At 34.7% G+C, this 16689-nt stretch overlaps 1 protein-coding gene across 1 annotated transcript; it reads left to right on the plus strand.

Annotated features, from left to right (window-relative positions):
• The first annotated feature begins 5903 nt into the window (after positions 1 to 5903).
• rhoh (ras homolog family member H) lies at positions 5904 to 15117 on the plus strand. Its single transcript, XM_034034873.3, has 2 exons — positions 5904 to 6152; positions 13323 to 15117. Exon 2 carries the CDS (start codon positions 13514 to 13516, stop codon positions 14084 to 14086), a length of 573 nt encoding a protein of 190 aa, XP_033890764.1. The 5' UTR covers positions 5904 to 6152; positions 13323 to 13513; the 3' UTR covers positions 14087 to 15117.
• The last annotated feature ends 1572 nt before the right edge of the window (positions 15118 to 16689 follow it).

Consider the following 16689-nt stretch of genomic DNA (forward strand, 5'->3'; position numbering starts at 1 on the left):
GGGGAGGAACAACGTCAAGTGGGAGCCACTGGTGGACCCCCGGAAGGTGCTGATGCCACCACTGCACATCAAATTGGGCCTTATGAAACAATTTGTCAGAGCTCTAGATAAGGAGTCGGCAGCCTTCAAGTACCTTCAAGACTTCTTCCCTAAGCTGTCTGAGGCAAAGGTCAAAGCCGGTGTTTTCGTCGGACCACAGATAAAGAAGATTCTGGAGTGCAATGAATTCCCCAAGAAGCTCACTAGTAAGGAGAAAGCAGCTTGGAACAGCTTTGTCGCAGTGGTTCGTGGCTTCCTGGGCAATCACAAGGCCAAAAACTATGTGGAGCTGGTTGAGACTCTGGTGAAGAACTATGGCACAATGGGCTGTAGGATGTCCCTCAAAGTCCATATCCTTGATGCTCATCTTGATAAATTCAAGGAAAACATGGGAGCGTACTTGGAGGAGCAAGGCGAGCGCTTCCACCAGGATATACTGGACTTTGAATGCTGCTACCAAAGACAGTATAACGAGAACATGATGGGAGACTACATTTGGGGGCTGATTCGTGAAAGTGATTTACAGTATAATCGTAAATCTCGAAAAACTACTCACTTCTAAATCTTTTGTAGTCATTTTTGTATTACTTTAGTATAAATACATGTTAATTTGGATTCATATGTTGTTTTTTTCTGACTTTATGTGAACGAAAAGACACAAGTTTTCTCATTGGAAATAGGTAAATTTCAAATATCACTGTCCTGGTCACAAAAGCAAAGTTTGTGGGGAATAATAGCCATGTTCTATACTTTTGAGGCATAAGCAATTAGGAAAAAACACTTACTACCCAGGAACAAAAATTGTGTTACATAGTGTTATTAATTACAGGCAATTGTGCCTACAATCCCATCCTCTGTGGAGTTATGCTATAAGCGATGGTTTACCAGCTAAACAATTCACTGTTGAGAAATGCCTTAATACAAAACACATCAATTAATAAGTCATTTTGCTAGATACCCTTATGTTTTTTTTTGTGAATATTTTTACCAGGTTTTGGTATTTCATTTTTCAAAACTTGAGTTTTGATTGAACGTTTATGTACAGTAGCAATACTAAAAGAAGCCAGTTAGACTGGTACTCTTGAAATTAAATGTCTTCAACACTTTCGTTACATATGTTGACAAAAGGTGACCTTATTCTAACTTCTAATAAGAATGTTTAGGTAGACACTAAACTGGCAGTAAGGCTCTGTACTGAAACAATGTATCCTCTTAACATCATATGAAAGAGCTCCTTTTTCAAGTTGGAACACCGCACTGAACCAGGTTATGAAGTAAGATGATGTACTGCTGTTAATATTACAATAAAATCAAACCAGGCAGTTACCCTGTCTCTTAAGCTGTAAACAACTTTGAGAATAGGCCCCTAACATCTAGTTTCAGAAAACCTGAAAAGCGCTAATCTTGTCCATAACTATTAAACACTCAATAGTGCTTATAAACTTAATAAATTCAATGACTTTTGTTTTGACAAGAAGTCTTTTTCAGTGTTTTCCTCTTGCACTACATAATGTTACCTTAGGAATTTATGGCTGTAAATGTTTAAGCATTGGTATTATAATTTTGCTAAATCCTTTATACAGTCACTTGCCAAAAGAGACAACACGTGGACTGTAATACATTACATACTTTGAAATCCGGTACGTATTGTATAAGCATGTAAAATTCCCCATTAACGACAAAACAGCAAAATGAAATCAAAATGTTACCCATTTGAAAATGCACAAAAACAACTAAAGGCTAAAAAAAGTGGGCTGTGATATTCAAATAAATTGTAATATTGAAGAGATGGGTTTTGTATCAGAAAACTGGTGACAGGTAAGAGCATTAATTTGTTATATATTATATATATATAATGGGGATTGATTTTATTCTTAATACAAGAGCGGTAAAGCGTGACTGAAATGTGTCTGGGTTACGGATAACCCCGTGCTGACTGTACACATAAATGTTGTACACATTTTAACCTTGCAACAACATTCATGTTTGTTGCTTAATAACATCGAACAGTTAAACAAAAAAAAAAAAACATTTGTACTAAATTAAAGTAAACCATAAGCAATGAGGGATCTGAAGTTTTAACAGATTTATTTGAGGCAAAAGCTTATAATGAATCTGTTTTCTTTGTTTTGCAGATTTACTGAACCGAAACCAGGCCTTGTGCACATCATGCTAAGATAAGGGATACAGGATACCAGAAAACCAACGTCTTAGTAATTTGAAGTGAATATCTAAAAACACCATGTACACTGGCACCTTTCAACTTTGCTTTAGTTTATTTATTTATTTTTTTAACATGTATGTAAATATTTGTACTTCCCTTTTAAAAAAATATATACATATAATTTTTTTTACGGTTTATGCCACAGAAATGTATGAATCCTTTGTTTAATAGTGTATTATATATATATTAAAATTTAGAGTGACCAATTATTATTTTCTATTTATTTACCCCCAATTTGAAACGTTCAATTACGTTTTTTCTCCTCACCACACAGACATTCTGAGGGCGTATGAGCGTCCTCCGATCTCACAAGCCTAAAGCCTGAATAAGTCCCTGCTGGTTTCCGATCCCCCACCCCGGGGGTATCGGAGCCAATGAGACGCCCCCCTCGGAGTCCCCAGCAAAGTTCGGCCTCTTTGCACAGCCCAGACTCAAACTAGCGCCGTCCAAGCTGTGTGACTCATCCTGCGCTCCCTGCAGCAGAGATTTAACTTGATGAGCCACTCGGGGACCCCTAATTGTAAATATTTTTCAAGCTATTTTACTATATATATATATATATATATATATATATATATATATATATATATATATATATATATAAACCATGAAAGGCTATTTTAATTATTTAAAATAAAACATTAAAGCCAAATAACTTTTAATTAATAAAAGAAAAAACATAATCATGTAAATGCAGAATGTACATTATGTATATGATGATGTACAGACACGATTCTGATAATCCCATTGAAAACCCAGCTGTTTTCATACTACAATAAATGCACAACCATTCACACATTCACAAACACACATACAAATAATTTTAAAGTTATAATTAGGTCTTCTGATTTTTGGTTTTAACCAATAAAAACCAATAAAACAAATGAAATCGGTGTTTATCAAATGAACACCGGAGAAACACTGGAAATGGTTACTCAATTCACATTGACTTGACCCCTTTCCCCATGAAAAAAATAAATAAATAACCCACTGTACAAAAAAATAAAATCCCAGTGCAGTTGGGCAATGTTCCTCCTTCCTGACTTGTATCTCGCATTGATTCGTTCTGAATACTTTAAACCCACCCCAACTACTGAGTGGCAGCAAATTCCTAAATTACTATTGGAGGATTGTACCACGCTTGCAAGATTTAAAACAGAATTGCAAATTGTGGCGAAATGTAAAAAAATGCCTAAACACACAAAAACCCCAGAAGAATATGTCCGTGACCATAAGGATTTTGTTGTGGAAGACAGCAAAGGAAAAAAGGTACTGTTTTGGAAACCGAAAACAATAATTTCATACAGTATACAAAAAAAAGAGAAAGCCCCGAAAAAAAAAAAAAAAGGTTTACATAAAACTAAAAAATTGCTAAAAAATAAGCACCGAAAAATGAAATTAATAAAAACTGAAAAACAGAAGCCCTAGTTATAATACGAGCACTTTCCTGGAAATGTTCAAATAAACACTGAACCGTCTAAGGTACTGCAGTATTTGCTTTGTTGATTCTTCTTTATAAGTATTTATATGCCTTACAAAATAAGTGCACTGCATTTTCAGTCACAGTCACTTCAATAGTATTCCAAAATGTATTTCCATGGTTGGTTTGATGCTAATGCTTGCTTTGTTCTGAAAATATGGTGCTGTGTAATATGTTTAACAGTTGGTCAGTGTGTTTAACTTGGCTTGATTTCTACGTTTGTGCTTTTAGTGTATTTGAAGATCTATTTTAGTTTAAAGTAAACCCAACTGGGGAAGCATTGTGGGGAAGCAAAACTGCTACAGTAGAGTATAAATACCAGTTTAGTGTTACATCATTGTAAAACTTTTGGTTTACTCGATTATAAATGCTTGCACTCCACATACATTGAACAAAATGTTTCTAAAATGTGACAGATTTTGTAATGCATTGTTTGAATATTTAAATTAATGTTTTATGGACCAGTTGTATTACTGCAATTAACCTTATTTGTAATCCTGTCCTCAAATGTATTTTGCAGATTTGAGGACAGTCATTTTTTTGAGCATTTTTAACTGGCATCTACCTGTTATTTTAACTATATTGTTATGATAACTTACTCAAATTTTAAATATAAATGTAATGTATCAAATTACATAAATATAGCTTGTGTTCTGATTTTTTCAAAGAAAAATAATTTGGTACTTAATGGGTTAAAGGATCGACCATGAGGGAATGGCCTTTTGTTTTTGTTTGTTTTAATTATTTTATAGTAAAATACATGTATATTTTGGAAAGGGAATCTTTTTTAAAAATACTGATTTATTCTTTGTGTAAAACTTTAAATATGGTTGGTTAAAGTTTTTTTTTTTTATTATTTAAGACTAATAAAAGAATGAAAGCTTTTTAATTTCTAATACTCTTCTGTTTTTGTTTTGTTGTTTTTAAAACCATTTAAAACTATTAATTGCAAGAGATGCTAAAATGAAAAAAATAAATAAATGAAGAAAAAATATATAAATGTCTTTAACTATGAATCTGGGCCTGAAAAATTCAGTGATTCATTCCACTGTGCTCCCCAAGAGCCATTCGTATTAGCTAATGCTGGTAAAGAAGGCACACACACTAAAGAGTGCTTTATTAGAATTCATAGCTCAAACGTTGAGTGGTTAAAAGTGGGTATGAAATGAATACAATACAAATACATGTAGGAATTACATGTTCCATTTTGTTATTATTTTCATTGAAAAATATTTTATTTCTTAGCTTCCTTAAATGCTTTGAAAATCATGTATACAGCCAGGTAACAATAAAAAACCAACAACAAATATTTTGTCATTGTCCTGGTTTGTAATATAATCATTTCCCCTCCATTTGTACAGAAAATGCTTTTCAAAAGCAGTAGTGCATTTGTTAATTTTGGAACTATACAAACTTACTTTGTATGCCATGAAATCAATCTTTTAATTAACTTCAAAGATTTAACCTAGAAAAAAAAAAGAAAACTACTTTTTTCTTACAAAAAATGTAGCATTGTACAGTGCAAGGTTTGGACGCTGTAATTTAGCAAATCTCAGATTATTGCAAATTTGCATTCTCCTCTGCTTTTTAAAACCAGAGGAACGCACCAAATTGCAGGAGTGGTTCTGATACTCAAGTATTGTTTACCAAGCTCAAGAATAACTCCATTGTACATTTACTAAATTGAATAAGTACCATACAAGTGACATAAGGAATATAAATCAACAATGTCAAATGTATTAGAATTGGCAATCAGATATAAAATCATAAAAGCCTAATAGCTTTTTCAGTTGTAAATGTTGTTTTCCCCAGCTTCAATCTATAGCTAGTGTCTGCAGTGCTTTCAGATTAAGGCTTGCAAAATTCTGTCGTCTGTTCTTCTTTGACTCTGTTTGTCAAATTTGACAGCTCATATGTAGGTGTCGATATTATCCTAAAGGATTCTAGATGTGCCAGCACACAAGGCACATTATACTACTGCCGATGTAAGGGGTTATGGACATGATTCTGGTAGTAAAAATGAAATGTGTTGGGATGTAATATTCAGCAAAAACCGCTTCCTTTGTTAAACAAGGTTTCACACACCGGATAACAGCCCCTTCCCCCAAGAAAGGAAGATGCTGCAACAACATGCACTTGTTTCACTTTCTTGTACTTGTCTTGAGACGAGTTGACAGTGGAGTGAGTTCAACATCTATCAGTTTATCTGACATACAGAGATCACAACTTCCAGTTTGAAAGTGAATGGGATTAAACAGTTTTTGCAGAGTGCAAAATACAGAGTATCTCATTGACTTGTTTGTAATTCAAGTATTTTTTTAATACAGGCTACTGTAAAATTGTTCTTTGAATAGTTCTGCATCCGCGTCTTGTGTATTCTGAACATCTACTGAAGTTGCGGTGTGAGAGGTAAGACAATTCTGTTGTCTGTGATCTTAACACATGTTTTCACATTTTTATCCTTTTTACAGTTTGGCGTTTACTATTACAGTAACAAAAAGACCAATACCTAAAAGCGATTTGACATAATATTGTGCACTTTTATGCACTTTTTGTTACTTAAAAAAAAAAATCAGTTTCAGTGTGATCTTATAATGTCTAAACAGGGAGATACACATAGATGTAGCTTATAGATTTAACTTTGCTTGTTACTGTGAAGACTTTTGCTTTTTGGTTTGTTTTAACAATTGATAACTTAAATAATTATTATATTTGAAGTCATAGCCTTAAAAAGTAAGTACTTCGAAAAGGTATAAAAGGAAGTGCTAGTCTGTTGCTTGTTGTAATAATGTGAAGGTGTTTTTTTAATGTTTCCACAGTTGCTTTATTTTACTAGGTGTGTGGGTGGTGGGTGAACTAATACATCCTTTTCCATAAAAAGCAACATTATTTATACACACAATAAAGTAACATTTTAGATACTTAAAACTAATTATTGTCAGGAAACAGTAAAGCAGGCTACAATGAATCATAAATAAAATGGCGCCTAAAGCCATACATGACCATACTTCCTTAGAACTGCATGACACCGTTGTTTTTAAAAATGGCAATGTGTGTTTGTAATTGGTATATTAGTTAAAACTTTGGTCTTTGTCAGGGAGAGTTTTAAAAGGATAGTTGGAAATATGCTTACGTCTTGGCTTGGATAAAACTAGAAATACAATACCAACAAAAGAGTAAGGTCCATCTTTTGTGTACTTAGCACTTGTTGATTTTGATTTACAAAAAGCAGCCCTCCATTGTCATTTAATTATATGACAATCCAAAGGTAGGCCAGGTTGTCCAAATAAACTAAATAAAAATTGGCCAAATGGCCAACATAGATTACAACATAGAGTTAATACCTTGTAGTGGTGGCCTGCCAAAGGGCAAACTCTAATCTCTTTTGAGAAGTAAATTATTTATTTATTCTGTATCTGCCAAACTTTGGTGTAAATGATATACTCCAACCATCACTTTTCATGTACAGAACCCAGTCCTCACAAGGTCTACACTGTTGTAATTTGCACAACTAATTAGGAGAAATTCCCCTCTTCTGAGTTTCAGAACCCTCTTGTTTTCTTCATGCAGCTGTCATTAATGTTGTTGTCCTTATTAAAAACGGGCGCATCTGTTAAACAGTGTTTACATGGTACCCCCTGAGACACCATTACTCAAAAACAAAAAGAGGAAATTAGACTGGGAAACAGCTTAACTGAGAAATTCGAGTAAGTTAAACAGTCAATGGTTACCATCAATTATAACTGTTAGAAGATATTACCAATTACCAGTATTTTGTATCATTTCATTTTATTACGTTAATCTTGACCTAAGCATTATTAACAGTTACTACTGGTAAACAGAAAATTACAGATAATCATTGCACCTTCATTATTTCTTTGTTAATATGAGTCTATGTACTGCTAAATTAGGAACACTGAGCCATTTCTGTCACCCAGCTAATAATAAAAAACAATATACATATGTTGGTTGCACTTTATATTAGAGATCTTCTAGAATTATGTATGAATTACTGCACTAGTTAACTGTATATCATTTTCAAGTCTGACTTGAAATACTTATTTTTTGTTTAGGCAGATCTTACAACCATTTGGGTCTTTTTTTTTAAAAATATAACTATGCATTTCCATTTCTCTTAACGCAAGGGCAAGAAAATATAAATATTTATCTTTCTTCGGTCCTGATGTTAAACTACTGGCAGGGTTATTATAAAGCCCAAATACTGTAGGCTGCTGCCAGTAGTAGGTTCATTCATGAGGTACTAAAATGTAAATGGTTTTAAGTTCAAGATTACAGTGTCTAAAAAATGATTCAAAATAAAGTTTATCTACATTTACTGTAAACTACCTTTTATTTGTGTGACATTAATTGAATCTGGACTTGCGATGTCTGTTTAATAGCTAAATTAAATGGTTGATAAAAAAAAGAATAAAGTTTGTCAAAACTCACACTTTTTAAACAAGTTTTACGTCCATATGTTAGGGTTGCAGGCGTGATGCACGTTTCATTTAAGTTGGATTAGGTGCACAGGCACAAACATGCACAGGCACAAACAACAATCCAAACAGGACCTTTCAGAACCAAAAAACAAAAGGCATTTGTTTAGTAAATACTGATAACCAAGGATCATGGCTTTGGTTTTTGATCTATACATAGATCAGATGTTGCTTCATCGAATGGTTTGAGCACCACCTGTCTAGCAGTAAATGGACACACCAATGTTCTTCCCCATAGGCCCAAAGTAATGGGCCCAAGACAGAGCTTTGAGGAACCGCACACTTTAAGTCAACAGCAGAAGACAAAATGCTTACAATATGCATCAGGCCTGTTTTCCATCATGTATCCAAGACAGAATAGAATACTGAGAAATGCCTTTAAAGGCCTCTTTGTTACTTAAGAAATATTTAGCATTTTATGACCCCTTTGTTGCACAAGTGAGTTAGAATTAAGAAATTGTTTTAGAAGTATTTTAAAGGTAATGTTTAATGTAATGTTAAGGAAGTCTTCCTTAATTTTACTGTATCTTCTTAGAGATTTTTTTTTTTTAAAGGTTGTGAATTTATGAATTTGTTACCATTTTCAAATTATTTTACATAAGAGATATAGAACAATAGTATGATAAGATACCCGAATAGATAATATAGCTATAGATAGGGAAGTGGTAAGTTATCTTAATTTCCCCACATTATTTTGTTAACCAACAACCAATGCCCATCCTTAAAACAAAGCTGCAAAATTAAGCAATAATGTGTTTTTAAATGTAGTGTACAAGGAGGTCAATATTCTGAATTCTAATAAACAACAGGGCCTGCCGAGCTTTTGATTTCTGTAGTGTATAAAAAGGAACTAGTTTAAGAAAAAAAAAAAAAATCCATCACAACGGCAGCTTTGCAGATTACCACAAAAAAGAGCAAAGTAAAAAGCAAAAATGTCTCAGAGGCAAACATTACAAATTCTAAAATAAATGACTCGGCAGGCCTCGTCTTTTATTAGAATTCTGAATGTTTATCTCCTCGTTCACTACACTTAAAAACAAATAGTTGCTTAAATATAAACCACCACCATGTTTTTTTTATTTTTATTAAAAATAACAAGCAGGTATTTTTTGCCAATGCTCATGAGCAGCACTGTATGCCTATTATCCATGTGTTTTTGGCTATGGAGATTTAGATCCTCTTAAAACAAGTTCAGGCAAATCGAGTTCAGAAGCAAGTTCAATCAAACAAATTAGTTCTCTAAACCACTTCTCCAAATACATGCTAACTAATGATGCAGTTAGGGTGAGAGGGTTTTATAGTGAAGTAGCCAGGGGCTTTTAGTCTCTGAAAATGATTATAACCCAGCTATCACTAAAACTAAATGTTCAAATAAAGGAACTCTGTAATACCAAATGGTCAGAAACTAGACTGAACAATTAAATGCTGAGACAGTTTAGAAGCCACCACTCGCTGAAACATTAGTTAGACCCATTTTACATTTCTATCTAAATATCTGTTTGACTGTCTATTGACAGTACAAAAATACGCCATGGATGTACGTGTGCAATTTTACAAGAGTTGAATGATCCGGTTTATCATCTGGGTTATATGTATTTTTCTTACTATGTTACGAGGAGTTTCAACATATCATATCTATAATATATTTATTCACATTATTTGTATTGTCTTAAGAACTGGCATCACATAGCAAGTATTTATTGGGTCAGATTGAGAGATGCCCAAGTGCTCCTATTTTATTATTATTTATAAAGATAGCAACTGGTGGTGAATAATGGAAACAATGTTTCTTGTCCAGTGTTAAAAGTCTTTGTGAGCTGGGCCCTTGTAGCACATCTGTTGCATGTCACAATGTGTTGCACAAGTCTGCAGAATCAAGCCATCACCTAGCTTGCAACACAGTGGACAATGCAGCCACTGTGTTAAGGTATAAGCCCACTATTATCACTCATTATTTTGCCTGTTGTGAAATTAGAGATCCTTCTGATTTGTGTTGCATGCAGTTCTTACGTGTCACATGACCACATTTATTTGTATACATTGAAGACAAGGGTTTCTTTTAATTGTACTCACATTCTGAAGTTTTTTTTTGGGCTGCTCACTGTATATGTAACTTATGTCGCTATTTGTGTGGTCCTTAAGAGTTTAATCATGTTATTTGTTGGTGTGTACAATACATGGGAGAATCAGTCTGCTAAACTCTATATCCCTAGTACATCTTTCCATGTCTCCATATATCCATATTTGCTCATTTATACAAACTTTCTTCATTACATTAATGCCCTGTGGTTCTTTGCTTTTATTTATTTATTTATTTATTTATTTATTTATTTATTGGGAAAATGTTAAAAATGGAAATCCTATAGCAATTTCTGTCCTTATGTCTGTCTGTGTGTCACACTTTCGTTTGTACATATGGTTAATCTAGAAACACTGGCTGGCTGGCTGAGGACATTTAGAATCGGGTTAAACTTGTCCAGGACCAAGGAATCAGAAAAAGCCATTGTTTTTGTTAAAGTTACATTTTAGATAAAAAATCCCCTTCATCAGTTTATTTGGTCCAAGTTGAGAAAGTTGTGCTTTTCAATCATTGCCTCCTCTTACGGTTCACCCAGTGCGCACACATTCATACAAACTATGTTGCTATCTATGGGCTATGTAGTAACAAGCAACAAGTAACAAGTGTGTTATGTAACAGATTTTCCTTTCACAAAAAATGATGCAGCGTAAACAAGCTGGCATCCCTTGTATGAAAGAGACACCCTGCTCACAACGCATCAGCTTACAACGCAAACCCACTCTTTGCTGTATGACCTGCAGCACTGGATATTTTACAGTAAATAAGTAATTTCATACTTTCAAAATGTGTATCTTAAAGAGTAAGTAGAGTAACAATAGCGTTATTCGTCCCCACGTGTTGCAACAACTGTTTAAATAATGTACCTGTCATTTTTCTTTTCATTGTTAACATCCTGACAACTTTTTAAAATGGCCACGCTAGTACACTGAGGTTTGACATCTGTCCTCTAATCACTGCAGGAAGAACGATTAAAAAAAAAAAAAAGTGCTCTGGCTTTTCTTTTCTATACCACATCGTGGATCGTTATTGCTGTGTTACCTGTGTGACAATGTGGACAATAATCCTTACACTATCAGTGTACTAAAGCGGACATTTTGAAAAGAGCTTTGAAACAGACTTTAAAGTTATAAGTGTAAAAAATGGTCTGGATGTTAACAATGAAAAGAAAAATGACAGGTCCATTATTTAAACAGTTGTAGCAACACGGGGGGGACGTGTAACGCTGTATTTTTTGGAACCCCTCTACTTACTCTTTAAGCAGCCCTGTATAAACTGGTGGTGTTGTCCTTAGGTGAGCCATGGAGGGAACACATTTCCACACAGGGGGGTTAATGTAAAAGCTAGCTCTGTCGGTCATCATGGACACGGACTGTTTTGGTGTCTGATTTAATTTTTTTCTAAGTCTAAAGAAAGTAAAACCAGTACTAGTTTACCTTATCATAATGACTGTATACAGCTTTGAGTTAGACAGAATCCCACCTAAAGGATGGAATAAATTAATAATAATTCCTGTGTTTTGTAGACACATATTTCCTGGATATTCACTACATCCTTAACTGGGACACATAACTGGTTGCTTTAGAACAATTGATTGAATCATATCATTGAAATTAGGTTACATTTGTTTATGTTAATGTAGTAATGTTTAGCAAATCGGATCAGGTTTTTATTTTAATATACTAATAACTGATAACATATTTAATATCAATTGGACAATGTAAAAAAAATCATCCCGGATAGGCCTATTTCACTTATTACTAGCATGTGACATGATAAACTACCGGTGACCTAATACAAATTAATTTTGGCTCTGCTCCTTCCTGATTGGGCCAGAAAACCCCAATACCAGCTGATACTGTACATTTCTAGCTGTGAGATGCTATGTTTATGTTAGATCATATTTACCACTGTTATCATACAAGCACTTAAAGCAACATAACTCAGATACACAACATAAAAAAGAAATCAACGGGAGAAGCTAGATGTTCTTACTGCAGTCCCACAGCCCAAAACCCTTCATCGTCATAGTGATTTATACTAAAAATGGTTAGTTGTGTGAAGTTTCACACGATCACAGTACTTGTTTGCGGGCAGACTGAGGGCTTCCTATAAATGATCATTCAAATGGAACGACTTGCTGTACAGTTGTGGCCAAGTTTTGCATCACCCTATAGAATTAATGAATTTTGCTTCATAATTTCGAATGAAACCTGCTCAATACTGTTACGTTAACATATTGAATTAAATTCCGCTTTGTAGTTTTCCATATACTTCACAAAAAACGACACAAATAAAAAAAGTTGACATTTCAAAATCTAACACGAAATACTGTACTACTATTATGGCTTCCGGTAGATTTTTGCCATATCATTTTGTAGTTTCTTTGAAAACACGAATGTTTCTTTTCTTTTTTTTTTTAATTATGTCTCAATCCTAAAATTCTAGGTGATGCAAAACAGCTGCACACGTGTGTTTTAAAAATATAAGTAAAAGCTCATTCTGTTGAACTTTAAAATGAATCGATACCCAGGTTTTGTTTTTTTTGAATAATTTTGTAGGTGGCATGTGGGAGGATTGGGAGTTAACATGATGCATATTAAAAAAAAACCTAAACACTTTAGTAGGAAACAAGTTGAGAACCATATTCCGGTTATGTTTGTTGTACAAGGTGATTGAAGTTAAACTTGTCATTCCAGTTGTTGAATCAAATGAAGACATACAAGACCATATTCACAAACTTTAAGGGCTGTTTTAAGGAATGGTTTCTCTCAGATCAAACTGCTAAGCCTCTCTTTAACAGTTATAAAAAAGCTTCATGAATGGCAAACTTTAATTAATTAATTAATTAATTAATTAATTAATTAATTAATTAATTAATTAATCCATTAATTAAAATACTCCTTAAAAGTTTTTAAACATGGTCCCCAATCTAGACTGCATTATCAACTTCTTCCACCAGGTATTAACACATTGATATGTTTGTTTTTACTTTATCTCTGATAGAATCAAGATTCAGTGGATGTGGATGTGTTAAGTGGCTGCCACTTTAACGGGTACACGGATTTGGCGTTCTGCAGAGAAGGGAAGTCAAAACGGGTGACATTCTTTTTTTTTAGGTAACAGACAGAAGTCTCATGATCGTTGAAGCCTTATTTGCCCTGTGAGACATTGTGCCATCGGCACTATCGGCAAACATGAACTCCATTAAATGTGTCCTGGTCGGCGACACTGCGGTTGGGAAGACGGCCCTGTTGGTGCGATTCACCAGCGAAACTTTTCCAGATTCATACAAGCCTACAGTGTACGAGAACACAGGTGTGGAAGTCTTCATGGACGGAATACAGATCAGTCTGGGGCTGTGGGACACCGCAGGGAATGACGCCTTTAAAGGAATCCGTCCGCTGTCATTTCAGCAGGCTGATGTGGTTCTGATTTGCTACTCTGTGACTAACCACACCTCATTTGTGAACATTCGCAACAAGTGGATCAATGAGATCAGGAGTTACTTGCCCAAAACCCCGGTGCTGGTGGTGGCTACCCAGACAGACCAGCGGGAAATGGGACCAAACCGCGCCTCATGCATCACCCCTGCCGACGGCAAGAAACTGGCTCATGATATCAAAGCCAAAGGGTACTTGGAGTGCTCTGCACTCAGCAACAGAGGGGTGCAACAGGTTTTTGAATGTGCTGTTCGCACTGCAATCAACCAAGCCAAAAAACAGACCAGAAGGAAGCTTTTTGACATACATCAGTGTAAAATATCTTAAAGTTCCCTGTTTGTTTCAGCTACTGAAAATACTAAAACTGGTATTTTTTGAAGATGCCACATGCCAATTTATTTTCACTTATATTTGGACTAATTAACTGTGAGATCTGGAAACGTATACACAGACAGTGAACATGAGCTGTTCAGCTAATGAATTATATGGACAGTCAGTATTTGGTTCTATAATTTATTAATCAAACATGTAGCTTATGTTGTAATTTATATACACATTTGGTTTCACTTCACAACTACGTGTCAATGCAAACTGTATACAGTATTTACATTACACATGTAAAGCTGAGGATATTGGCATTTTGCATCAAGTTTTATGTACCTTGTTGAAATTTTGTTAATAGGAATAACAGCACTAATGTGAGTGTGTGATATATTGCAAACTAATTTACCTGGCAATTCTGCTTTTTTTGTTTTATAATTTTTAATAATAATAATAATAAAAACTTAAATAAACTGGAAAAGAAAAAAATAGCTTATTACTATATATTTGGCATAATGGTACTATTAAGTGTTGTATCCTTTGCAGTTAAACATTGTTAAATAGGTTGTTAGCTAATGCAAACTAAAGTTTGCCAATTATTGAATCAAATAAATAAATACAGGGACCTATTCACAAAACTTTAAGAACAGTTTCAGGAATTTTTTTTTGAAGAATGCTTTTTTTAAAAGAGAGTTTTGTCTTAGATTAACCTCTGCCAACCCTCACTATAACAGTAAAAAGGCTTCATACACTGTACTGCAAATTTGATTTAATTTATTTAATGGAAAAACAGTGCCTTGCAAATGGCCAATAAATGCAAACAGGTGTATTAAAAGATGAATTAAATGAAACACTATATGCTTTTATAATTGTCCATCCATTTCACTTTTTTTTTTTTCATTTATATATTAATATAAAACTTCATGATGTAAAGCTATGGTGGATATTCTAACTGTAGAACTTGACCCAGAGCGAGAATACCTTATGTGACACTGTAAAAGCTTTAAAGACTGGAGGTATCAATACATACATATATATATATATATATATATATATATATATATATATATATATATATATATATATATATATATATACAGTACTGTGCAAAAGCTTTAGGCAGGTGTGAAAAAATGCTGTAAAGTAAGAATGCTTTCAAAAATAGACATGTTAATAGTTTATATTTATCAATTAACAAAATGCAAAGTGAGTGAACAGAAGAAAAATCTACATCAAATCAATATTTGGTGTGACCACCCTTTGCCTTCAAAACAGCATCAATTCTTCTAGGTACACTTGCACACAGTTTTTGAAGGAACTCGGCAGGTAGGTTGGCCCAAACATCTTGGAGAACTAACCACAGTTCTTCTGTGGATTTAGGCAGCCTCAGTTGCTTCTCTCTCTTCATGTAATCCCAGACAGACTTGATGATGTTGAGATCAGGGCTCTGTGGGGGCCATACCATCACTTCCAGGACTCCTTGTTCTTCTTTACGCTGAAGATAGTTCTTAATGACTTTCGCTGTATGTTTGGGGTCGTTGTCATGCTGCAGAATAAATTTGGGGCCAATCAGGTATTGCATGATGGATAAGTATCTGCCTGTACTTCTCAGCATTGAGGAGACCATTAATTCTGACCAAATCCCCAACTCCATTTGCAAAAATGCAGCACCAAACTTGCAAGGAACCTCCACCATGCTTCATTGTTGCCTGCAGACACTCATTCGTGTACCGCTCTCCAGCCCTTCGGCGAACAAACTGCCTTCTGCTACAGCCAAATATTTAAAATTTTGACTCATCAGTCCAGAGCACCTGCTGCCATTTTTCTGCACCCCAGTTCCTGTGTTTTCGTGCATAGTTGAGTCGCTTGGCCTTGTTTCCACGTCGGAGGTATGGCTTTTTGGCCACAAGTCTCCCATGAAGGCCACTTCTGACCAGACTTCTCCGGACAGTAGATGGGTGTACCAGGGTCCCACTGTTTTCTGCCAATTCTGAGCTGATGGCACTGCTGGACATCTTCCGATTGCGAAGGGAAGTAAGCATGATGTGTCTTTCATCTGCTGCAGTAAGTTTCCTTGGCCGACCACTACGTCTACGCTCCTCAACGTTGCCCGTTTCTTTGTGCTTTTTCAAAAGAGCTTGGACAGCACATCTGGAAACCCGTCTGCCTTGAAATTTCTGCCTGGGAGAGACCTTGTGTCTTGTTGCTGTGCTCAGTCTTGCCATGGTGTATGACTTTTGACAGTAAACTGTCTTCAGCAACTTCACCTTGTTAGCTGAGTTTGGCTGTTCCTCACCCAGTTTTATTCCTCCTACACAGCTGTTTCTGTTTCAGTTAATGATTGTGTTTCAACCTACATATTGAATTGATGATCATTAGCACCTGTTTGGTATAATTGTTTAATCATACACCTGACTATATGCCTACAAAATCCCTGACTTTGTGCAAGTGTACCTAGAAGAATTTATGCTGTTTTGAAGGCAAAGGGTGGTCACACCAAATATCGATTTGATTTAGATTTTTCTTCTGTTCACTCACTTTGCATTTAGTTAATTGATAAATATAATCTATTAACATGTCAATTTTTGAAAGCATTCTTACTTTACAGC

The sequence above is a fragment of the Acipenser ruthenus genome, chromosome 1, assembly GCF_902713425.1.
Source record: "Acipenser ruthenus chromosome 1, fAciRut3.2 maternal haplotype, whole genome shotgun sequence".
In the NCBI taxonomy this organism is placed as follows: domain Eukaryota; kingdom Metazoa; phylum Chordata; class Actinopteri; order Acipenseriformes; family Acipenseridae; genus Acipenser; species Acipenser ruthenus.